General features: G+C 37.2%; 1 protein-coding gene across 1 annotated transcript in view; it reads right to left on the minus strand.

The window, feature by feature from the left end:
- The window catches only part of ARHGAP8 (Rho GTPase activating protein 8), a 35,271-nt gene extending 18,318 nt beyond the window's left edge, over positions 1 to 16,953 (minus strand). Inside the window, exons 1-7 of the mRNA XM_057381065.1 lie at positions 16,853 to 16,953; positions 11,287 to 11,398; positions 10,257 to 10,394; positions 7,462 to 7,549; positions 5,262 to 5,393; positions 3,318 to 3,404; positions 488 to 586 (exon numbers count right to left, since the gene is read on the minus strand). Of these exons, the coding sequence (XP_057237048.1) occupies positions 488 to 586; positions 3,318 to 3,404; positions 5,262 to 5,393; positions 7,462 to 7,549; positions 10,257 to 10,394; positions 11,287 to 11,323 (581 nt within the window). The 5' untranslated portion in view covers positions 11,324 to 11,398; positions 16,853 to 16,953. The remainder of the gene's footprint in view (positions 1 to 487; positions 587 to 3,317; positions 3,405 to 5,261; positions 5,394 to 7,461; positions 7,550 to 10,256; positions 10,395 to 11,286; positions 11,399 to 16,852) is intronic.
- Between the last annotated feature and the right edge of the window lie 8,029 nt (positions 16,954 to 24,982).

Raw genomic sequence — 24,982 nt, forward strand, 5'->3', positions numbered from 1 at the left:
TCCTTAACACACAAACACACACCACATAAACATAATGGCTCCACTAACAATAAATACAACCATTAAGTTTAAAATCAATCAACACTTGGCTGACTGGGAATGCTCTTCATGAAAGGAAGTAATTTAATCTGTTGCAATATGTAAGGAAAGAGGTCAGGATTACAATTTTGCTCAAGCAAATTACATGATACTCATAAGCAGCAATGACACATAGATTGGTTTTGCTGACACTCACACAGAAGAACCAATCATATTAAGAAAATGCTCCAAGACAGATGGAGTTTTTCCAAATCTGTAGAAAATTCAACACCTCATACAATTCATCATATCTATGATGGCAATGCAGCTTTCAGAATTAATCCAACCAAACACAAACAGGGAAATTACACTTTCCATCACTGAAGAAATAGTTTTTTCTTGGAATACAGTGACTTTTTTCTCTACCTGAGAAAAAAGTGAGACAAGGTATATTATATTTGCCACATACCAGATGACTTCTTGAGGGATATTTAACTGGTCATATTTGAGGTGTTCTCCCAGGTCACTTAAATAGTTCAAGTAGGTGATCTTTTTCCCAAACTTGTGGCTGAAAAAACAAATTTAAAAATCACAAAGAAGTATAAAAATCAGCATGGGAGGAACATTTATAAAGGGTTTAGTTTCTCTTACAAAAATGTAAGTGCCGATGCACTTACAAAAATTAGACTGTAATTGAAGCAGCAGGAGACATAAGATGTATTTGATTTCATATGATCAAACATATACAGTGAATGCCTCGGAGTCTGATTTGAATAAAAATAACTGACTTCCATCTGAATGTTTTGTGATTTGCATAGATATGAAAAACATGGCTTTAAAAGGCACTGAAAAGTAGGTTTCACACAGCATTAGAAAGCTCACTAAAACYACTGTGAACCTTGGAGAGAATGTTACCCACCAACAGAACAAAATGCTTGTATTATGTAGGTATTCCACTCTGCAAAAAGAAAAAATAATGGACTGTAGAAATAAACTATCATGTAGTTAAGCAAGGCAAATTTTTCAAAGTATTAATAGTGTGTATCTTTGAAGCACTGGGCCATCAGCTTTAGCCCTTTTGAAAAGGGCTGGATAGCTTCTAGGAAACACCAGGAATGTTTTTTTTTTTCTACAAGCTGCACAAAACAGACTTCTAAACTTGAAGCCCCAGGTATCATTAATTAGATGTTGAGTTTTAGCCAGAATACACGACTATACAGGCTGAAGCATTCAAACAAAGGTCAGGGACATGTTTTACACATATGATTTGAAATGCCTTATTTTTCCACAACACGAAATATCTGGACTGTATTGAAGTATCAAGAAAAATAAAAGGTGCTGATGATAAAARCTGTACTTTGCTGTAACTCAGTTTCATAGTAAAAATCGGGAAAAAATGGCATGAATGAGTTTATTCCCGGGTTCTCCAATCCATATGCACACGCTCCCTCTGGCGGTATTTGGGACAAACAGTCACTTCCATGAATTCCTTTAACAGGAATTTTGGGATACATGAGGAATATTATTGCACCTGCACAATTTCAGAGTGTCTTTTATCCAGAAGGGATAAAACTTCCAATATCTTCTCTAAGCACACAACTCTGTAATTAATCACCTCTGGAAATATAGGACATGACACAAAAATCACAATATTTAAAGAAGTCGTGGGCAATTAGGAATTAGTGCTGCTCCCTAAAAATGCCACATCAACACTGATGCCTAAATGTATATTATTTTCATAACAGGTTTAACAGAGAAAATACTCTTGACTTAACAYGTTACCCTCTTGCTCGTTTCTTTTGGGATTGGAAAGATCAATCAATTTTAGGAACTTAAAAAATTTCAGGTATTTACCACTCCTTAAATACTATCAAATAAAAGTATGCTAAAATACTTACTAATTTTGTCCTTCACTCTAATAATTCTGTCATTTGTTAGCAAATTCTGTCCAGTTGTTAGCAAATACATTTTCATGTAAAAGTACTTAGGCCATGTGCTAACAGGTATTAAATGTACTAATACACCACTGAAAAATAAATACAAGCCTCAAAATAATRAAATCTATCTTACATCTTCCATTTTTATTGGCAACACCACGTACAAATGAGTCTGGGCTATAATTCAGCAAAGTTAGGAAAGTCTAGRGGATGCCCATCAAGAATTTTTCTGGGTTTATTGTTTATTATTTTGTTTTGTTTCGGTTTTTTTTTCCTATAAAGTTTCCATAACCATCCTAAAGCAAATCAGAAATAGACAAACCAACAACAAAAATAAATCCATCTTCATTCCTGAGACACCATCAGGTACTGCACATCCTGTTTCTGTCACACTTTTCCCAGCACTGCTCTGTCCAGGATCACTGACATTTACTTTACTGCCAGTTACAATTAARATCTAGTTTTGTTTCAAGAACAGCATCTTCTGGAATGATTTTTAGCTCTAATTACTGTTWAAAAAAATTTCACATGTGCCTTAGCTGTCCTGATCAGTCTAGAAGTTAAATTTCCCTTTTCTAATTAATTACCTTTCTAGCACACAGAAACTGAATCAATTGAGAGTTTCTGTAGTGAACATTTTTCCTTGGTTCATTACAGCTTCTCAAGATTAACTGTTTCCATTCTGCAGCCCCAAGGACATTCATAATATGATCTGCAAAACGTCAGAATTTCTTTGAAGGTGACAAAAGATCAGAAGCAGAAGCTGAGCAAGTCCCACCATTCTCCCAGTTAGCAGTGTCTGCCTGTTCCTGTTGGTTCCTTGAAGACAGCACCAACTTTTACCAAGGAACACATGGTAAAATACATCACCTTCACCATTATATCCCCCTTTTCAAATCCCTACAGGCACTTCAGGRATGATCCATTAACTTTGTGAACATAAGCAGCATCATTCCCATCCATCCCAACACTCCAGATCAGCCTGAAGGTAAACCATTCATCATCCACTTCCCTGTACCACCCAGTAACTCCAGTCAAGCACCCAGTTCCATTTTCCTAAGTGCTGTCAAACACAACAAAAAAGTCATTCATGGTGCACAGAATAACCATGTTTTAAAAGTGATATTCACTTTAATGTACCAGTAAAACTACTAGGAATTGAGCCTCTTTTCTTAGAAAGAAAAGAAYTCTACCCTATTATTCACACCCAAGCTTAAGCTCACCTTACTCATTATTTCAAGACAGTTTAAATGGGTATTGTGCTGACATATTTTACTTCAAGCCTTTTTAAAAGCAATTCATTAGAGAACAAACCATCCTTGAACTCAATGGTAATAATGTGTTCAACGAATTGCCAAGTACCTTATAAGAGGTTTAAAGATATTCCACAGAATTTTTATGAAGTTGGTTGGATGGACAACRTAGAGTGCTTTAAGGTTTTTCTTATACCTAGGAAAAGAAAATGAAATTGTTAGAAGAATGTTAAATGCCAGAGATGGTTGAAATGAATAGCTACAGCTGAATGGAAGGTTATTATTACAGGCATATTACCTGGTATTCTTTTCAAATATATTAAAAAGACCTGATTCAGAAGAAATGGAATGTAAAATGAGAAAAAAAATAAAAAAAAAGAAAAACAAACAAAAGCCAGTTTTTAAAAAGGGCCAGTTTTGACAATAGGCCTAATGAACTATTATGTTCCTAGCCAATGCCTGCTGTCTCATAGATTCAGTATCAGGGAAACAGAAGGGAAATTATGCAATTTGAAAAAAATACTGACAGGAGAATGAAGGACCTATAAAGCAGTCACTGATTAAAAAATTACTTTTCCATATCCCTTTATTTCTGCTTACAGAACWTCCATTTTGGAAAAATTTTTTACATTTTCAGATCCAGAATTTATASCTAATTCTGTAATTTTACCACTAACTTTGTCTTGCTTTGGTAGTAACTAAAGGTGAAGCCAACTGCTAGTTGTCTGATATTGCATTATCCCTTTTGTATGCAACAAAACTTTCCTTCATGATAGCTTTGCTTGAACTTACAGTGTTTTTTCAGGGTATCTAGGCTGAAACTGAAATGGAAACCTGGCTGCACAAAAAGACTCTTTCCTTATTCAATATTATTGCAAACTGAAATTGAGACATGCATACTGAAATATCCTACTTTTATACGTAATTTTCTGCTTATTACTTTGCCAAGTTTGCTTCCCCATAGGGACAACKATCAGGGAAAAATATGACCATGAACTCCTAAGGAAAATCTTCTTGGGAAAAAGAAACCAACTCAGGAATTGCATGAGTTTTTCCTTTTGGGTTTTAATTGGGCCTGTACATCTGTGAATGGAACAGGCACCGTGTGTTTTCACAAAGCCACTGCCACACACAAGCAGGCAACTATCCCTGTGCAACTGTGCCTAAGATCCCCAAACCCACAATAAAAAGACCTGAGTTGCTTTACTAAAATATCCATTTTAACTTTGTTTTGCACCTTGAAGCAAAAGCCCTAAGCTCTTGTCTGTGTGGAAGTTTATGTTCTTCAGTTTCCTGAATGTCCAAAAGACTTTACTGAGCCTCTGCTGTGAACCTTCAAAGCAAGATCTATTCTTTTGAAACTACTCTTGTTCAATATTTGCTTTCATGATGCTGGCTAATTACTCTTGTCCTTTGTACTCTCATCTGTTCTCCCTTTCCTTTGGCCCCAGAAGCCTGAAAAGARCTATTTTTGCATTGGATTTTTCCCCTCTGGCTGGTACAGTAACCCATACATGTTGGGCTGGSAATTTTGCTTTGAGTTGTCAATGACAGGTGCCAAGAAATTCCAGCTGTTAATAAAATGATRGGTTCTGCCTGGTGACCTGAGCTGCTGTTCTCCCTTTGCTCTACTGCCTTCTGGGTCAGGGTGGGGGAATAGAGACAGATTTTTTCCACACTTTCAGGGAASAAACATCACAATTCTGGTCTCCAGTATTAAAATGAAATTTATCCAAGAGTTTTGGCCTAACCAACTACTCCATGAAGCCCTGAACCATAGCCATAAGTACTCCAAAGTTCAGGTACATTCAAMCACAGATTTTAGTTTGGTTGCCATGGATTTTTACACCTTTGGATAACCACTGCAGCACCCAGGTAATTTCTCAGAACTGCACAGAAGACCCTTAACAAAAAAACCAACAGCATTGACATCACTATAAGAATTTGCAATGGCAAAGTGAACTCAGTTATTTGGGGGTGGATTAACATTCATGGAAGTTAGCTGCAGACATTAAACAATCTGAAGAGCAAACCAAGGCTTTTGGAGACATACTTGCGGTCAAATTCCTTGTAGGCTGTTTGTAACCATTTCAGAGATGGTTTATTCAGACTCTTCAGGCCATAGTGAAAGTAGACAACTGTATARTCATTCTCTACATACTGGTCCAGTGTATACTTTAAGTACCTGAGGAGAGATAGAACATTTTGGTTTTAAGACAGTTACTGGATGAGATTTTTGAAACAGAAACTYGGAAAGAAAATGTGTTATTTTTGCACAGAATGCTAGTGACTGCAAACTCATGTTTCCTTCAAAGTATTTATCTCAGTGGCAAATAATTCCTCATCATTGCAACATCAGAAATTTAAAAAACATATTTAGTTACAAAAACTATGGTGCTCATCAGTCACTTAAAATGAAGACAATAAGGGACTCTATTTGTCAAGCAATTTTTAAAAAGGTGCATTTTAACTACAAGTGACTTTTGTTTTGCTTTTTTTAGTCTTTGTAAAGTCCTTCCTTTTAAACAAGCAAACAGTGTCATAAACAATGAAGTATACATTTTGGGCTTTCCTCTCAATTTAGAAGTTTCTAAATCCTTGAAAAATCCATTAGTCCTAATTAAGCTTCTCTTCTTGAATRTATTTGCCTTTCCCTTCTTTACATTGTGGGGGCTAAGTTCGTACATCATTTCCCTTAAAACTAATTTAAAGAACTACACTATGTATCCCATCTTGAAATAATACTGCATGTTTTATAAGCAGATTGCTGTGTATTTATTATTTTACAGTATAGTTTAAGATTAYTTTCATTCCCTTCCTCTTACACTTAAGAACACAAGATGGCCTATTAGACAGCTTAATGACTCAAATAAGGCAATGATGGAGCAGTGTCTYGGGAAAAGCATCCCTGCAATTAATATAGTGCTGTTTKGATCCCTGACTTAAGTATTAATGGYATTTTAATGGAAAAAGTAGTAGTGACAGWCAATTAAGACTTTTATTTAAGAGTTTGAAATTAAAATATATCTAAACAGATGTTGTTGCAATCAGAGTGACTCACATTTTATTTTACAGCCTGTAAATTCCTTGTTACATCGCATCCAGAAAACATGTATTTTTAAAAATAACTGAGAGTGTTTTGTGGGCATATAATAACCAGTATTTTTCCACCATCAATTACCTGTTCCAAGACTGTTACAGAATTGCAGGGACATTACAAAAGCTTTACCAAATCAATTATTTCAGTGATTTCATCACAACACACCTAGCAATCACAGCCTACTCTTTTCCTACAGTTTTTCTCAGAATTCAACATCTAATTACCTAAAACCAGATCACTTGATAGTTATATTGCTACCTTCACATTCAACACTTTCCTTCAGCTCTCTCTTAGGACAGATTTTCCAAGCGAACTCAATGTGTGCTCAGACACRGGAAAACGTGCTGAGAAGAGCGTAAAAAATGAAGCAAACATGCTCTCAAAATAATTTAAGTAACCTGTCCATTTTCAAGAGTAGTTGAAACAACAACAATTCTGTCCTTTCCAATGGTGATGGTTGAAAGGTACTCAAACATTTTGGCAAATCYAAATAAATTTATAAACCTAGTAAGGACAGGACTCTCAGGACAAAGCAGATCTCTTTGCAGTGACAAACTATGAGGCAGAAGCATGTCCTGATATCTTGCCACAGCAAGTTTATAAGGAAGAATGTTGTTAATTTACATATTCACAACCCCTCTTAACAAAAAAAAAAAACCTCAAAATGAGATACATATAAAAATATTAAGCATAATGAACTGAACATAATGCAGATAATTTCATAAAAAAGAAAACTCACTAAGATGCAAATGACTAAACAACACTCTTCCTGAGTGATTTAGGAAATAAAGTATAGCAATTAAAACAAACACAGCTACTCATGAGAACATATATGCAGCTCTAAATTACTAGAATTTCCCTTTCATTTGTCCACATTACAATTTTTTAAATACAATAAGAATTTGTCAATAAAATCAAGATGGCAAGTACATAGTGAATTGCTTCTTCCAGTAAAAACTCCAGGTGAGATAAYTGGCAGTTTCATCCACATCTCATTCACTTAATATTAACACTAGTAGGTCTTACATCCTTTCWAATATCACTCCTTGCCTACTGCTTCTCCTCCCTGAAAGCTCATTCCCTTCAAAACAAGTAACAGAAGCTCTTATATAAAGTGTAAAGCAATCCATGAAGAAGATTAAAACCAACTTACTCAAGCAACCTTGTGTGATTGAGCTGATGGGATGGGGGCATGCGGCAGCAACTGAAGGTAATCACCTTCCTTCCAGAACTGTCATCACCTGGCAAATAAAACAGYCAGTAAAGACAATACTCAATTATTTGTGGGATCTCAGGTATCTGAAGGGATGGCGTGGATCTTCTGATGTTTGAGGCTGACTTTAGCTCCTGTTATTACCACTGTGAAACTTCACTGCCCAGACAGCTGCAGAAAGGTGGGCAAAGGATAAGGCAAAGCTCAGAAAGTCAAATGCAAATATTGGTGGTGGTGCTCAGCTCCAGACAGGGAACACTCAGGTCCTCCTGCAGCATCCAGCTGTGGAACAAAACAAGCCTGTTTTCCCTACCAGTTTTGGAAATTACATGTTTTCAAACTAGTCATGCTTTATCCCTGGAATTTATTACAACACAAGCATTTTGGRCATCAGTTTTATCACACATGTAAGTTGGATGTTCCATGTGTAACTTCAGCTTTTTCAGACACTCTCTTTCAGAAGCACTGCTACACTAAGACCACATTAAAACACAACAAGCAAGGCATTTAAGAATGTTTTGGTTAACCTGATGATCTGCAGGTACACATCCCTTAGTCCCTCTGACAAAGCACATACTGCTGCACTCAAGTTCATTTGTTCTTTGACTCATGACAGCTTCACTCACTCTGTTTGTACAGATAAGCCTGGTGTTCGTGTCATGCCTAATCCACACCCAAGTTCCACCACATGGAAAATCAAACACAGAGGTTGTGTCAKGCTCATACTGAAGGTCACTCTGCACTAAAGACTGTCAAGTGTTGAGATTTTAACTTATATCTACATGAACTACAGTGTTCCTTTTAAAGGAATGCAGAAACATTCCAGAAAACAGACTGAWTTCATCACATTTGCTACATTCTTGGTCTAATTTCCATGTTCCAACAAATTTGGAGACAATATTTAATACCTTGCTTCTATTACCACTAAAACATCAAAGTTTGGCTTTGGTATCAGTATGAGTACAATAAAGTCAAGAACTGGGATTATTATTTGTAATTCCGTTATTCCCCTTTCACCCCCAATTAAGTAGTTTTAATGAATAAACAAAAAAGAGTAAAATGGGGAAAGCRAAATCTCCGACAGAATCAATTAATGAATATATAAAATCGTATGAGCATTTTTATGACAAYTAGAACAGCTTCAGACACCCTTAATCATTCTAATTTGTATTACTGATCAAACTACTTGATCTGCACAAACAAAACACTTYTCAGCATTGCAAACACACGTTTTCCATGAAAACCCATCACTAATATCATAAACCTCCCTTCATTCAACTCAGGAAGAGGTGGCTGTCCTCACCTGAAATATTTCACACTAAAAACTCCTGTATTTGTCTTGTTCAGTTCGAGAGAGTAATGATAGGACAGCATCGATTTTAACCCATTCCATTTTAGGTGYCAAAGGAGAAAAGAAAGGGAAGTGATGAAATAAACAATTATTTTTCACATATGAACATGGGCTGGGAGATACCTTCTGCATTACCCATTCCAAGCCTGCTGACTCAATCTTCTCCTGTTCTATTTTTGGCTGGTTACTTATTTTTATTATCTTCCTCAAAGAGTTTTTTTTTCATACCACCTGATGTCCCTTCCCATGTTAAAAAYAAATTCTAACTCCTGGGTTAAATAAGGTGCTTGAGTACCACTAAAGAGCATGCAACAGCACAATTATAGATACTCAGGTATAGCAACATTTTTTTTTTAAACAGACCATAATTTATTTCCTTTTGTCTTGTTTTATATTCCCAGAGTACTCATAAAGGCATTAAAATGTGATGTGCATCAACATGAATGTCATACGAAATTAAAACATTAATTTGATTGCCTTCTAAATCACAGCTTGTTTATGAAAAAAAATGCTGTGTTACAATACACTCCATATATTTTATCTGTGCGAAATAATAACTTTAATGAGCAAAGTAAAGCTCCCTCAGGAGGGCAGTGAGCTTGGAAAATGTCTATTGCATGTGCCAAAACATTTGCTTTCCAGTCCAATGCAGTCAGCATCCTATGGAYAGAATTTGTACCCAAAGACATGAAAGTTTGAAAAGTAAAATGGGGATTGGCAAACGCAAAGAGGAGTGTAACCAGGAGTATGYTGATTTCAAACCTGCACAGAACATATTTTTCTACCAGAAACTTCCTGAAAGATCATTTCCTACGGTGAAGAAAGGAAAAATTTACAGCATTTTCAGCTTTGCTCCTTGATGTTTCATTTTCAGGTCAAATGCATAGTTTTGTGTTAACCTACTTTATTCCCCAATTTAATGYCACCAAACATCTTCAGATTAAAACTTCTTTTACCCTTCATGGAAAATGAGCTCTCCCCTCAACCTCTCTGCATGGGTTTTGGGCTCCAAATATTCACAACACATTCCCCAAGACCAAGGCACTCACACTCCACCTTTCAGTCACCTCCACCTTTCTAGATATCCCTCATATTTGTTTCTTTAATAGAATTATGTGTGGCTGCACAGCACTTCAGGTTATTTAGCAAACAAAACAAATGAAGTACAGATGTGTTACTGTCACAGTCCTCAGATAGTAAGATATTGCTATACTTATATTTTAAAGCAAGATTAATTCCAGATATCTGGCTCATGTTCACATATTACTATCCACCTGTTTTCAAGATGAAGGCTGAAAGCTTCAACATAATTCCTATGTATCACCTTGAGTTCAGTAAGAAAAAGGTGATAATGTGTGTAGTAAGGTAMAGTTTCCAAACATACCTGCCAGCTGGATGATGCCATGTCTTGCAACATCGTAGTAGGGGTGATTGATATTTAGCTGWGGATCCTCAAGTGGTGGAGGCAGAAATGTTTCATCCTGTGCTGAGTGTGTATCATCMGCTTCATCTTTCTGCAGTTCTAAAGCAGCAAATGAGAACACAAAAGTGCTCATGAGCAGAGAAAAACTTCTGCCTCTAAAACGTTACTGAAGGGTTGAATTTTACCTCAGTTTGACAAAACCATGGGCCTCTCTCTATCACTATTGGTTGCAGTTACAAATCAGTTTCTTGTTCTTTACACTTTCTGTGGGCTCATTCTCCCCAGGCTGKAGCCAAGGATCCTCTGTTACTCACACCAAGTGCTGTTTAAACCAGCACAGGGGACAATGTGAGGAGCTTGGCAAGTTTGAGGATGAAAATTGCTTTCCATGGATTTTGTACCAATCYCTAGAAGTAGAAAGGCCAGCTGGTCACTCCTGGAAGTCACGAAGTGGTGAAATGAGAGAAAAGGGGAGGGAGGGAAAGGCAGGCTGAAATGAAGGCAGGCTGGGAAAGATCTGCAAGACCCTTGTTCTGGGTGTCAGGGAAAAATAAAAGCAATGCTGATCATTCCAAATGATGAGCCCTCGATGCCTTGGTCACATTGCTCCACTCAATGACATCTTTGGAAGTAACAGCACAGTGCTCTGTGCTCACTGCACCCGTGTCTGCTCGGAGTAACAGCTCCCATTTGTGCCACAACATGAGATGATGGTGACATTCCAACAGCCTGGAATTGCACTGGGAACATCCCATAGTAAGTCACAACAGCTGCATGTATTAAACTAACTTTCAGTCCTAACTTTCTAGTATTAGTTTTCGAATGGCTTTAATGGGTACAAAGTACAGTACAGAGGCAGTAACCAATACAGGATTGCTCCAAGAAATATCACAGAATGGGGCAAAAAYCTCCCATGAACTGAAGATACTCTATTAAATCACTCTATTAATGCTACACAGATGAAATTTGAAGAATTATAAAAAATATTTACCTATATCAGCTAATGTCTCATAGTCAACCTCAGACATGTTTCCCCTTAGGGAYGAGTCTATGCAAACCTTGCAAACGGATTCTTGCAGGATGAAATGATCCTTGGTTCAACCCTACAAAAATAAACAAAGGAAGCTATTATCACAATTATTAGCACATTTTATGCAGTATACRATATCAAAAGATAATATCTAAAGAAATATTAAAAGAAATCAAAAAACATATCAAAATATCAAAAGATATCAAAAGAAAACAAAAAACCCACCCCAGAAATTCTACTGCCCAGTTGTAGAGGAGGAAAAGCCTCATTGACATTTGGCTACCATTTTCTTACAAAAGAGTGYTACAAAAGTATTTAAAAACTGCAATCCAAAAAAAAAAAGAAAAAAAGAAAAGCTATGAATTAATAATAAAGGGTTTGAAGAAACCGACCACTTCTTATTTCTGGAGGGTTGTCCCTCAAAGTACTTACCTATCACACTCCTTTAATGATAAATATCAGAATTTCTGACTAATTCACTCCTGAAAACAACTTAAAACTTACTTTTTTTTAGTGTAGATGATGATATACAGACTCTGTACCCTCACACCAGGTCACTTTTCTATTACAATTCAAAGTTTTGTTAGAGGAAACATTTTATACCTCACATTTCACATGAAAGAGCTTCATGAAAATTTCAACAGAGCATTAACATATATTTCTTTGAATTTAATTTATCCCCTTGGTTTACACCAGTTTGGTATCATTGGAACATGTTAAATAAAAACAAAATGGGCAAATTCATGGCCTGGTGGTTGAAAAAAGGCTTACACAATCATGTTTCCTCTGCCCAGATGTTAGATTTTGTATTGCTCCTTCAAATCACTGAAACTGGGAAATTATTTTAAACCAAAAAAAGTTCAGTTTGCCTGCTCGCTGCAGGTTCTATCACTTAGAAAATTTTCATACCATTRTTTTTACAATWTTTTTACAATTASCAATTATTTTGTACCAATCTTACTTGTTCCTCATTGAAAATAATTACCTCCACTAGCAGGAAACTCAATTTAAAAGTCCATACACACAGGGAAAGTGCCATTAAGTTTAAGCAAGAAAATTATTCCGTTTCCCACCCAGCAATGATATTCTTACCAAAAAAAAAGTAAATCTGGGCCAGATTTGTATTACTATTAAAAATACATAGTGATTACTATTCGCTAATTGTATTTCTTAGGTTTTTTATTTATTAACTTTATTATTGATATTGACAATTTGACATTTCTAAAACTAGCAGCAATCAGTTTAGCAACTAATCTGTAGCAGGTTTTGTAGACAATTTAGTAAGATGGTTTGATCATAAGTACTTGGTACATTTTCTGCTTATCTGCACCTGTGATGGTCAGGAATAAATGGTACATAAATATCTATTTTGAATGAACAAAATTTAAAAGTGTTTATGAAGCCAAGCTGCAAAATAAGGAAATAAGGATAAAGGAAGGAAAGCTAACTTTTACAGGTATCTTGCCTGAACATTTTCTCACAACATTTTTTCCTAAAAAAAAAATGTTTACATTTTGTAGTAATGTCAGGACTTGGAGAACTTTTCAAGCATCTGCGAATTCATACTTTCAGAACAAACAAAGCCAATGCTCAATGTATCTGAGCTCCATGGACTTCATCCCAACCAAGAATTTCTAAAAGCTCTTACAAGGAAATGGGGCTTCACCTTCCTTCTCTAGTACCTATTTACACTAGCCCTCTCCAGCCCATTGAATTTAAACCATAAATCATAAATTAAATCGTAAGTCGTAAAAATTAGGCCATATCTTTGGCACTAGAATGCTTTTCAGATGATGTAATGAAGGTCTCAATGAATTGATGGGAGAAGGAAAAAAGCCATCTCCTTCAGCCCCTGATTGAAGGAAAAAAATAAATACAATCCTTCAATACATTGAAAGGGACAAAACAAAATTTCTTCTTCATACTAATCTCTAATGCTATAGTTAGAAGTAGTGGCTCAGTCTGAAACCTGCAGAAAAATACCTGGCTTTTGAACAGCAAAGTTACTGTACAAGTTGAGAGCAGCTATGACAGCATTAAAACATTTACAGATGTTTAACACACAAAGTTACTGGTAAGGTAGAAATCATTTTGATGGAATCAAAGAATAAGGGAAGTGGGGAAGAAGCCATCTGCCTGGTTTACTTAGGGCAACAATTAGAAAGTTTACAGTTAGGAGACAAACTTAGTGTAGCACTCTCAGAAATTGATTTCCTGTTAAACACAGCATTCTCTGTTCGTGGGAGATAAAATAAACTCCTTAACAGTGTTCCATGCCACGTATCACTGTTTCTACTAAAGTGTCAGATTTGGCTATTGAGCAATCCCCCACCTCATCTCACCAGAAAGGTAACTTAAAAAAAGAAGTCCTGAAAAGAGCCAAACCACAAGCCTTTTATCAATAATAAAAATTTTGAAGTATTTTACAAAATATCACAGACAATGTTCTTCCAGTGGCAAGGTTATGACTTACTGACATCCCTAAAGAGATTCCTCCAACATTTGTCAAGGCACAGGCATCTTTGTAGTCTATTCTTTCTTTTCACTCAGCTGTCAGATATGTTCTTCTTCAAATGTAAATAGTGTGGTTTCTCTTCATTTTTTTCTCCCCATTCTTGCCTTCCACTGATATTCTTTGTTACACAGCTCATCGTGTAACATCAGTCTGCAATTTACATTTTGATAGGGTGAGAATTCTGTGCAAAGCCACTGTCTGCTAAGGGGTATCAGATACAAAACCAGGTAAAAGGCTTTGAGGAGATTATTTTATTATTTATAACACTGCCAGAAATTTGCTACGGAATCTATAAACACAGCAATACATGAGCTGAGTGCATAATGTACTCATGAAAAACGTTTTCAAAACATTCTCCTTTTCATCCCCTAGGTTGTCTGCCCTAAATAGTATTTTTCCTCAACGTATCTCCAGCACAATGTCTACCAAACCCCAAGTCCATATTTCTCATAATCAGTTGGTTTCAGCTATTTGCCATGGTTTATTTTCACATTCTTTACTGACCTGCCATTCTTTGTTGGCAATACATTGGTAAAAATAAGCAAATAGACACTGAGATTGACTTGCAAAAGAAAACTGAGTGTAGTCACCAGTCCACAGAAAAAAAAATGTAACTGCTCCAAATCAGTGCTGAGTATTTGGCATTGGACATACAGTTCTCAGCTCCCAGAGGCACCTGCAGCCCCAGTAAATGATAGGACTCAAAATATCTTACAAATCCATGGTTTGACCCATCACATCCCATATTTGCCCCATTAGAGGATTGCTATTTCTTATATGTTTGCCATCTCATGCTATTGATTCCTCACCTGCAGTCACTGTCTGTATATGTTGTGAAAATTATTGCCATCATGGGTCAAAGACTATGTCTCCAAAAGGCAAAGTGTGCTGGAGAAGAAAAACTCTAAAGGAATATGGATTACACCAATATCAAATAAAGTGAATTCAGTAATAAAGAATGAAAAATTCAGTAAGTACAACAAGTATTCCAGCAGAATCAGAGAAGAAATAATCATTTCTTCTCTAGTTTTTCTTTCCTAGAATGTTCTTCTTTCTGAAACCAGATGTTATAAGTCAATTATTGTATTTCATTCTCCTTTTACAATGTCTTGCACTTTATAACAAAAAAAAAGCTTATTTTAGTTCTGGTCTGAGAAAATTTGATGGTTCATCTAAGCTGTTCTTTACTGTACTGGCAATACTAACTTATTAAAGTTACACCTAGCATTACTGCCTATTTTTGKCTAAAGATATTGGAATAAATGATCTGTGTCAATGCCAACTTGAAAAATAATTTATTTGGTTACAGAAACATCAGTGACTTAGTAAACTCCTTGACCTAGGGCTAAAATACCATGCTCCATTAGACAGCATCCTGAAGGTCTGTAACACCTCAGTGGCAAAAATCACACTTAGATGCCAAAACACCTCCCACAATCGGGGTCACACCTCCTTGGRAGAGGCTTTGATGTCTGAAATAAGGCTCCTTTCTTCAATAACCCTGATTCCTGCTCTATGAGGACCTTTACCCCAGGCTGGACTCATTTAATTCTGATGAGAAGTTGAGCCATCATTGAGCTCAGAGACTAAGAGGCAAACAATTAAAAAGAAAATGAAAGCGAAATTATCAGCAAGGACATCAACATAACATACTGCAGCAAGGACAGGAATCCTGGCTGTTCCTACAGCAATCCTTGTGGAAGGGAAAAGGCATTTAACAAGGAATGGGGCACTTCCCTGCTGTGCAAGTGTGGGGAAAGAAGCTTGACCTCTTTTGTGTGCACTGAAGGGTTTCAGCCTGTTTGTGGACTTCCACCTGCGGGTCTTGGGAAGGGGGGCTGGATGGGAGGAATTGCAGGAATAGCAGCAAACAAGAGGAACCGGTTTTAGTGTGTACTCACAGCCCACCACAGCTCTCCCGGGAGTCAAATCAGCCTTAACTAAACTCTGTGTCACCTTCTGCCTGAAAACCTTGTGACAAAACAGCATGGTCACTGCTCACACATCTGGAAAGGTTCCATATATGGCATAAATTCAGCTGCTTATGCCTGTGCACAAGAATAAGGATTTTAACTACATGCCAAATACAGATGCAACACTTACAAGACAGAGTGCTGAAAAGTGAAATAACTACATATAGACACCCATCATAATGAGGATGAAGAGAAATAATTTTCAAGGGACTGGTAACAAGGAGGAGGAAACAGAACCCTGAAATCACAGCACATCGGTACATTGCTAGAGATATTCTTCAAGAGCTATTTTATAGCTTATAGTGTTGAATCACAAGATGCATAATTTGTACCATATCCAAATTCTTACTGCTTTGGGCAACCCCATTTTCTGCTTAACAGGTGTAATAATAYAAGCTCAAATTCTTGCAAGAGGAGTAATACACAGAAACTTTTTGTCCCATGGAGCTGTCCCACAAAGAATTTCCACAAGAGTGCAAATTCACCTACYCACCATCAAACACGTTCTCAATGTACAGAATCCGCTTCAGGTGTCATATCYTTGAGCAAATAACCACAACTCTGCCCTCATGCAAAGGTGTAAASTAACAGCCCATATAAAATCTACTACAGCATCAATTATATTATTGYGGGAAACAGCAATAAGGAAGGTGTGCTCCAGAAGGAACCCGCTAAAAGCCCGGCCGATGGGGCAAAATGAGAGTCAGACCCCAGACCACCCAAATGGTTGGTTCCCCTTTGGAGAGGGMACTTTACATCCCAAAAAATAGCGGGTTGGGGTAAAAGGGCAGCTCAGGAGGTTGCTAAAAAGCATAAAGTTCGACGCATCCCTGTATACACCCACAAACATCTACGAAGCGCTCTGTGGAGGAGCCCCCGCGGTCCCACAGCACCCGCGCCCCTCACGGCCCCTCACGGCCCCTCACGGCCCCTCTCCGCTGATGAGCCCGGCGGCTTTTACCTTTTCCCTTTAACCTTTCACCTTTTACCCTTTGCCTTTTTACCTTTTCCCTTTCACCTTTTACCCTTTGCCTTTTACCTTTACCGGAGCGATCGCCGCCGGGAGCCCCGGCAGATCCCGGCCCGGCCTTTCGCTTTCGCTTCCCGGGGCGGTGGCGGAAGGCGGCGGGGATGGGAATGGGGCAGGAACGGGGCGGTTCCAGCCGGGAAACCCGAGAGCACAGTGTGGGGATTAATTAATCTCCTCTTAATGCCTCTCGATTGGGGATATAAATCACCTGGCAAGTTTTGCAGCGTCGCCTGCAGCGGGGAGATGGGCGCGGAGATGCAGAGCCCCTCAGCGGCCCTGAGTGCAAATGCTTTTTCTTTCTTCTGTACATCCTCCTCACCCCACTTTACTAAAATAAAAATTTCTGCTAGGTGCGCAACTTTGCATTTTTTCTGTAAATTGCATGTCATTTCTCTTTCTGCTGTCTGCAGACTCGTCCAGTTCTTTCCATAAGGTATTCTAAACCTTTTCTGCTCTAACAGCAGGTCTCATGTTTATGTCRTCAGCAAATTTCATTAACACACGTTTTTTTGCCAGGGTTACTAATAAAATTTTAACTAAGATTAATTCTGATATAAGTCCCTATGGAACCACATTAGTAACCTCCTTCCATCAAGACTCTCCCTTTCAGCACGTGTTACTGTCCTCACTTTTCATTTCTTATATTCATCCACATCTCTCCATCTTAATTAATATTTTCTGGCACGGCAGCCTCTCAAATATCATCCTGAAGTCCAGATTTCATCTACTGTATTTTCAYTGTCTGAGAGAATGATTTATCAGACTTCATCATACTGGCTTAGTGTGGTTTATTCTATCTTTGGTGAAGTSCTGCTGCATTTTAACTCAGTTTTCATATATTTCCACATCTTTAATTAGTTCCTTTCAGCATTTGTTCTAAAGCTTCATGTATTAATAAGGTCAGATAAAGAGCCTGTAGCTGCTTGGATCAGTCCATTTTCTCACCACGTACAAGTCCCACACAAAAATCTTTAKATTTTTCAGTGTTTTTTGGGCCGCTGTGGCCCTTAGTTCTGACCTGAAATTAGCCCCAGTGTACCTRTGGTTTATTCTGGACTGGCCCCTCAAGCCCAAAAAGCCAAATGTGGTTTTTACTTCAAAGTCTACCTCACAGATTTCTTCTGCAAACCTACACAGATTGCTTAGCTCCCAGGTTCCTTTGTAATCATGACTTTGAGGTTTTTTTTTTTTTTTGTTTTGTTTTTTATGTATGCAACCTGAATACTCTAGCCTTGCTTTGCACAGGCCTTTTCCATTTCAAATGCATTTCTTTATGCTTTTATTTTTATTGCATTGACATTTTGCAACCTAAAAAGAGCAACTGAAGAATACTGCTGCTTCTTTTCTCTTCAAGAACATACCCAGTGAATGAACTTAGAATAAATCTTACTGATTTAAAACWAAATCATTTTGCTCATCTCCAGTTGCAAACAACTGCCACCTCAAAATGAAATGCAGAAATGAAGTTCACAGCTGAATAAAGTGTTAAGTTCGTTCTACAAAACCCAGAGAGAGCTTTCTTTTTCTCTAGCATTAATTTGGTATTTAAACAGATTTCTTTCCATGAACTTTGCCACTTCCTAATTATCTCCCAAATGCTTACTTTCAGATGGAGAAGACCATTGTGAGGTCCTTGCTAAGAGTGGCATTTAATTCCTAAGAACAGTAGCACATATTGGGGAGAGAGGGGTTTGAGGGGGGAGGCAAATCCAGATTTTTTTCTGGACCAATGTACTTCTACAACCTTCAGGCAGCATGAARCTCTCCCCTCTGCATCTGTTTTTACATCTGAGCAAACTGTTTAGAGGTGACTTTACATCAACTGCGTACCAGGCAGTGAGATCAGTYTGTAAAAGGAGATTATCTGGTAATTTGGAAGAGGAAACATTCAATTCAGGGCAGCGATGACTCTAAGGACTATAGGATTATTGCTTGAAGCAATATCTATAATATTGCTATATAAAGCTATAATTTATAAACAGGTATGCTTAAGGAATATAATTCACTACTGCTAAGAGTTACTTTCTCTAAAGTTACAAATGAGAGCCCTCTAATGCAAAATTATGCATCACWGTGTCTTTTTATTTACAATGTATAATTTATCAGCAACATAAACACACAGATCCAGTGGAACCGCCAGCATTCTTTCAGTGCATCTCAAATTTCTAAAATGGCAGCGCAATTCTACTGTATGGATAATAAAGCAAAAATACTAATTTAAAAGGAGAAAATAAATTTCTGTTTCATCACTTAAAAATAGTAAGTAAAAAATAATATATGYCAACAAAAAAAGAACTTCATTTCTGAGCTTATTTATGTGATATTTCCCCTATTCAGGCATTTGTCAGAGTCTTTCATGGCTACAAAACAGAACTAAACACTGAAGAAAATATGTAAATCAAAAGCAAGATTTAAGGGACCAAAAAGTTGTTTGAATTTTGTTTCTCCTCTGCATTGYTTTGACACATTTATGAACTTACAGTTGGATTTTGTCAAACAGGAAATTCCGTAGTAATTATCATTAGTGAGCCATGGTAAYAGCAGTCCTGTGAAACCACAGGCTCTTTTCAAAATCATTCCCTCTTAAAGGAAATCAATCCTAATATGGGCCAAACCTCATTTGCCTGCCTAGCATCACCGAAYTTAGCAGCAAAACAATTTACTCTGGCAAATCACTCACTCTCATTTCAAAGAAGCTGATTATGAGGTACACAATTACTGGAAGAGCCATGTGATATAGCCCACAGGAAGCACTGCTGTACAAATACCTTTGCTGCTTTAGTAGGCCTGGCTGGTCTTATCTTACAGATAAATAAGGATCAATGGAGAAATATTACAGATTTTTTCTGAGAAGTACTTTTTACAAGCACAGGCTTCAGAAAGAAGCATACAGATCCAAAGCAATGATACAATAGCCTTTTGATGCACACCAGATATGTCAAAAAAGCCACACATTTCCTAGAAGGAAGATATTTCAAAACTTTTTCCCTCAGGAAGATCTTAATGGAATCCATAAAAGATCTGGTCTTCAATCCAAGTGCAAAATTTAAATCCCTTGCTGAATGTTTTAACAACTGACAATCTCAAAATCAAGTTCTTTTCATCATTTTCATCAGCCTTTGTTCAGAAACCTGTTCATCCATTTCTTTCTACCTCATCTTTACCAGAATAACATGGAAGGCACTTGAACTTTAAAAGTTTTAAACTTTGGTTTCTGACCCAAGTTCATTAATGAGAATTTGTTGGAGGTGTTCCCATGTTACGGAGTGAGAAGAATTGGCTTGTTTCAGGTTCAAGCTGAATTTTTACCAAAGTTTTGCATCAGTTTGTATCATGAGCTCCCTCTCAATAAGGACAATTTAGAAGCAAGACTGTGACTGCAGTTTCTATATGAAAGGACATTATTATGAACAGAACAGAGAACAAAGATTCCCAAATCAGTTTCCAATGCAAATACAACAGCAAACAACAGAATCAGCACATATGGCAGTAGATTTTTATTAATTGGTTAACAGCTCAAAATATTGTTGCCTACAAATCAAAGTCATGTAAATAGAGCTCAATCACTGTATGGAACTTGAACAAGATGATAATGGGCAACAAAGCAAGACAATCCCATTCATTTTCCATATGGCTATTATGCTGAAACTTTTCTGTGCATTATTATGGAATTATGTGTTCTGCTTTTCAAAGTGATGTGTTTAATTAGGAATCCAAGTTTGCACCAATGTCCCAGAAGGTATATAAAGAGAACTCCAACTTGATTTTGTTACCGTGTTCTTTTATTTCTATGTCAGTGTTGCTCTTGCTTAATTTTTGTCAATTTGATAAAAATGGTTTAGTTAAATCTTATTCCACTCTAATGAAACAGGTCTTTTTATTACAGCACAACTATTGCAGTATTGCACCTTTTATTGCACAAAGGCTGATGGCAGCAAATATGAGTATATCTCTTTACAAACTCCTTTATTGGCACCATTGCAATTGCATACACATCATAGATTATTTTCCTCTCTAGCAAGACAAATGGTAATAGATTATTATTGCAGTGAAAGGGAGAGAAAGACATATATACTTTCAGGAATTCACCTGGGAGAAATAAATCATTATTGTGAAAAGCCTGATACTTTTCTTGCTTTCAGCTCCAACATATATATATATCGTTTGGACCTAATAATTAACAATTTGGATTTTTCAGACAGATGTGCTAAGTACACCTTTAGAAAACCAGACAGAGAAGATGGTCCTTGCAGAGTGAATTGTCGATGCTTTTCCAAGTTGCATGGGGCTGCAATCAATGTATAGTGGCTTTTCAGTAAGGTGGGGGAAGAGAAGAGGAGCAAACAGAAAGAAGAGCCTTCCATCTAGTGGAGGTTGATTTTTTAACAGCTGATTCAGAACTGTCTGCAGTTTTAACAGCAAGCTCTGTCTCATAAGCACCAGTGACAGAGTTACCTCAGTATAGAAATACAGACTGGAATGTTGCACTGAGACATGCTCCAGCCTCAAACCACTCCCTCACCTTCCTTGTCATGCTCTAAACTCCTCTGAAGTAGTCAGAGTTCAAGTCGAAATTATTTCAGAAATGAGATGTGGGGAGCATGGTATTGCCTTTGTTTTTCATGCTAAAATAGGAAAGTAGTTTGAACAGCACTGCCTGTTTGAACTGGGAGCTTCCCTTAAGAACGTGAGAAGGGCCGAGGGGCTGGCTATTGAACCACATCTTCATAGAGACCTCTCATGATTGGTTTAAATGCTTTTCCTCACCATTTTTCTCATTTTGACTGGAGTGTTATTGATTTTTTAGGTAGATCAAAGCCATTTTGACATTTGGTGTGCAGAGTTTGGAAAAGCATTGGAAAACAGGGCACTAGGATATTTTGGAATTCACTGACTAGCTAGCAAATGAGTTTTCCATCCTCCTAATTCCACCATCTGAAATTCACAGGAGCATTAAGTCATTATTCAAATGAAAAGCTGCTCGTAGCCATTGCCATATTTTTGTCAACAACAAAAAGACCAAGATGCTGATATGAGGGGAGATATGCATATTCTTATTTATATGGTAATTGAAGGGTCAGACAGCTTACCTAAGATGTGGTCTGCCTCAATTAAAACTGTGGTGCATCTTTTCCTCTTCCTAAGATGTGAGGGGGGAAGAGGCATTGAAAGTCAACAAATTCTATGTGTTCTAGAGCTAGCATTCTCAATCTCTGGGCTATTGCCTTTTATTTCTCCATGTGCACTGAAGGAACTGAAGCCTTCAGATTTTCTCTGCTGGGATCTTCACGAATGCAGAAGAAAAGGGAACTGGGAGCCCAAGAAAGCACAATCCAAAAAAAAAAGCAGAAATAAAGCAGCACAGCAGGGGCAGCAATCAGTTAGGTTATCTTACTACAGGATCTTCCAGAGAGTGCAGGCCAAGTCTTATTTTCTTATTCTATCTCATCCAACCAAAAAGCTCCAATTCAATATAATTATGATCAAGTAACTTATGAAAAGCTTTTTGGCTTAAAGGAAGGCTCATCTGTGTGTCATTAATATTCCTTGTCCTGTATGTATGCCTGCATTTTTCTGTATTATAGCTATTTTTTTCCCCTAAGGTTGATTCCAGCATTAAAGATACCTGGAATTTCCAATAAAGATAGCTGGAATTGCCAGTGATACCAGATAAAAACAAATAGCTTTCCTGGTGATTGAATAGTACACGTGATAAACATCTTTGCACAGAAAATAAAGGATTTTGCAAATCTGCTTACTGCAATTAGGGGTCGTTTTAGTACTCGTTATGCAGTGTCTTTAGAAACTGTAAATTAGATAAATTCCTCAGCACCCAAGAATAAAGGCCAAAAAAAATCAAACTTGTGCAAATAAACTTTTCACTTGGCACTAAAATCTCTAAGTTTATAGAGCTAATCAGTGGTGAATTTCAATTAACTTTTCATTCAGTACTACCCTTGTAGGTCTGATATTTTTCCTTGTGTGACTTTACATTTGATCCATCCTTGCCAAGCCCATTTATCAGCATCTATTGTGTTTGCTGCCAACTAGGTATTGCTGCTAAATAATACATGCACATTAAGTTGTCTTCTTGGGAAAATCATTAAAAGTGAGATGTCCAAAAATCTCCACTTCCAGAAACAGTGCTACAGCAGCTCCTGCCCAGGAGTTTTATCCAAAGGAGAGCATTGATACATCGATTATTTTGCCATCTCAAAATGCCAGTGCAGCGTGTTTCTACCCACAGCAGCTGAAATCTTGAGAGAAATGATTGCCTTGAAAACTTAGGTCAAAATCAATGGTGCCTCTGGCTTTCGAGGAATTGTTGCACCCCTGTAAATTACCATCAGTCACCTTGAGAAAAGCACTGAAAGCTGAAGAACAGMCCTAAAGCCTATTTAACCAGCTCATCATCAATTATGTTTAGACAGAGGCCCCTGTACTGAATTCACCTGCCTTTAAAGTAATTTATGAACAGAAAAGGGTCTGTAATTATTTCAATCTGAAGTGTATCTATTCTTCATAGGTCTTTGTGAAATACTGGGTTTGTCCCATTCATTTATGCTAACACTTTGTCTCTCATGAATGCTTTAAAAACACTGGACTCCATGAATATTTTTTTCCATGTTTAATATAAAATGTGACTTGCTGAGGACTCCATAGCTTGTGGGAGAGGTCATTCATTGCTAGAAAAGAACATTTAGCAAGCAAAGAGAGTGTTTTCATTCCCATACTATCAATTTCATTTAGCTTTGTTATTTTTTGGCAAGACTTGAAATTTTAAAATTAATTTAAACATTAATCTCTGTTCWCATATTGCTGTTCTAGGAACATTCGTTGTGCAAAGTAATGCTAAAAAATAATAATGTGAGTGCCATGAAAGGCAGCATTATTCTGAAAACTGTTTAAGAAAATAACCCCCTCCACGGTAATCACATAAAATAGACTACACACAACTCATGCTACAATGGGCCAGTGAAAACAAGTGTCAGTCAGCAGTTAAGGTAATAAATACATGAGGAAGCAATTTCCAAAACTGAAATGAGGAAGTTCATTCATGCATTTCCAGGAATGGGAATAAAAARTCCTGAACTTCTAGGTAAGCCCTAGAATTCAACCAGATCCCCATTTKCTAACTACATTCCCCATAAAACCTTATTGCATCAATAAAAAACAAAGAAGTAAYATCATTTGTACTGCACCTTACATTTCAAGATTTAAAAATCACCACCTAGAATCCTAAAATACAATAGTRTTCCATGCCTCAAAAGTGCAGTTTGTTTCCTGTTCTTACTATTTATTTCAGATCAAAATTTGCACATTCACTGAAGATTATTTTTGTCAATTCATATGTATCAGATTACATKTGGTCTGGGATGATTTCAATACACAAGATTTTGCTATAACATTTTGAGACAGATTTTTTCTTGTCTTCAGTAAAACAGATTCTGTGCAAGATTCACTCAGTGAATGTAAAGTGAGCTGCTAACAACCAATTACACATAGAGACCATCTCTCTGGCTGGGAATATCACACCAAAATCCAGGAGATAAATTTAAAAGCACCACACAATTYTGTCCATGTTAGATGTCAAAGCAGCAATCTGGAAATGCAGAGCCTGACTCGCATGAAGAGCCYGCACTCTGCGGTTTTTTGGTGTGCATGGATGAACTGTAATCACATCTACTTGCTTTGAGAAGAGCAAAAAATAATTTGCTGCTCTCAGCACAGAAGCTCATTGAATTTCCTCTCACGGACATGCATTCACATACCCCGGCCTGACAAAGCAGAATGAACACTGTGTAACAAAAAGATAAGGACAATTGAACTGATTTCAGTGTTTGAATATSCTGTAACATTTCAGTGTCTGCAAACCTTTAAAACAAAGCTGAAAAAAATTAAGAGCACTGAATTCAGCTATTTACACTGAGGCTAAAAAGGCTTAGCTGGTGTTTACTGAATGCAAGGTCACTGGCAYTGTGGCTTTGGAGGAGGAAACAGAGCTTGCAGGAGTGGGAAGGAAGCATCACTTAGTTGCAAGACAAGAACATATAAGAAAGTCTCTCAAGTGGTAAAAAACCATTTAAATTAAACTAACAATAACTATCTAGTTCATAAATATGTAACCCCAGGTCTCTT

This window comes from Malurus melanocephalus, unplaced genomic scaffold, assembly GCF_030028575.1.
Source record: "Malurus melanocephalus ecotype Western Australia unplaced genomic scaffold, MMel_1.1 scaffold_490, whole genome shotgun sequence".
Lineage (NCBI taxonomy): Eukaryota > Metazoa > Chordata > Aves > Passeriformes > Maluridae > Malurus > Malurus melanocephalus.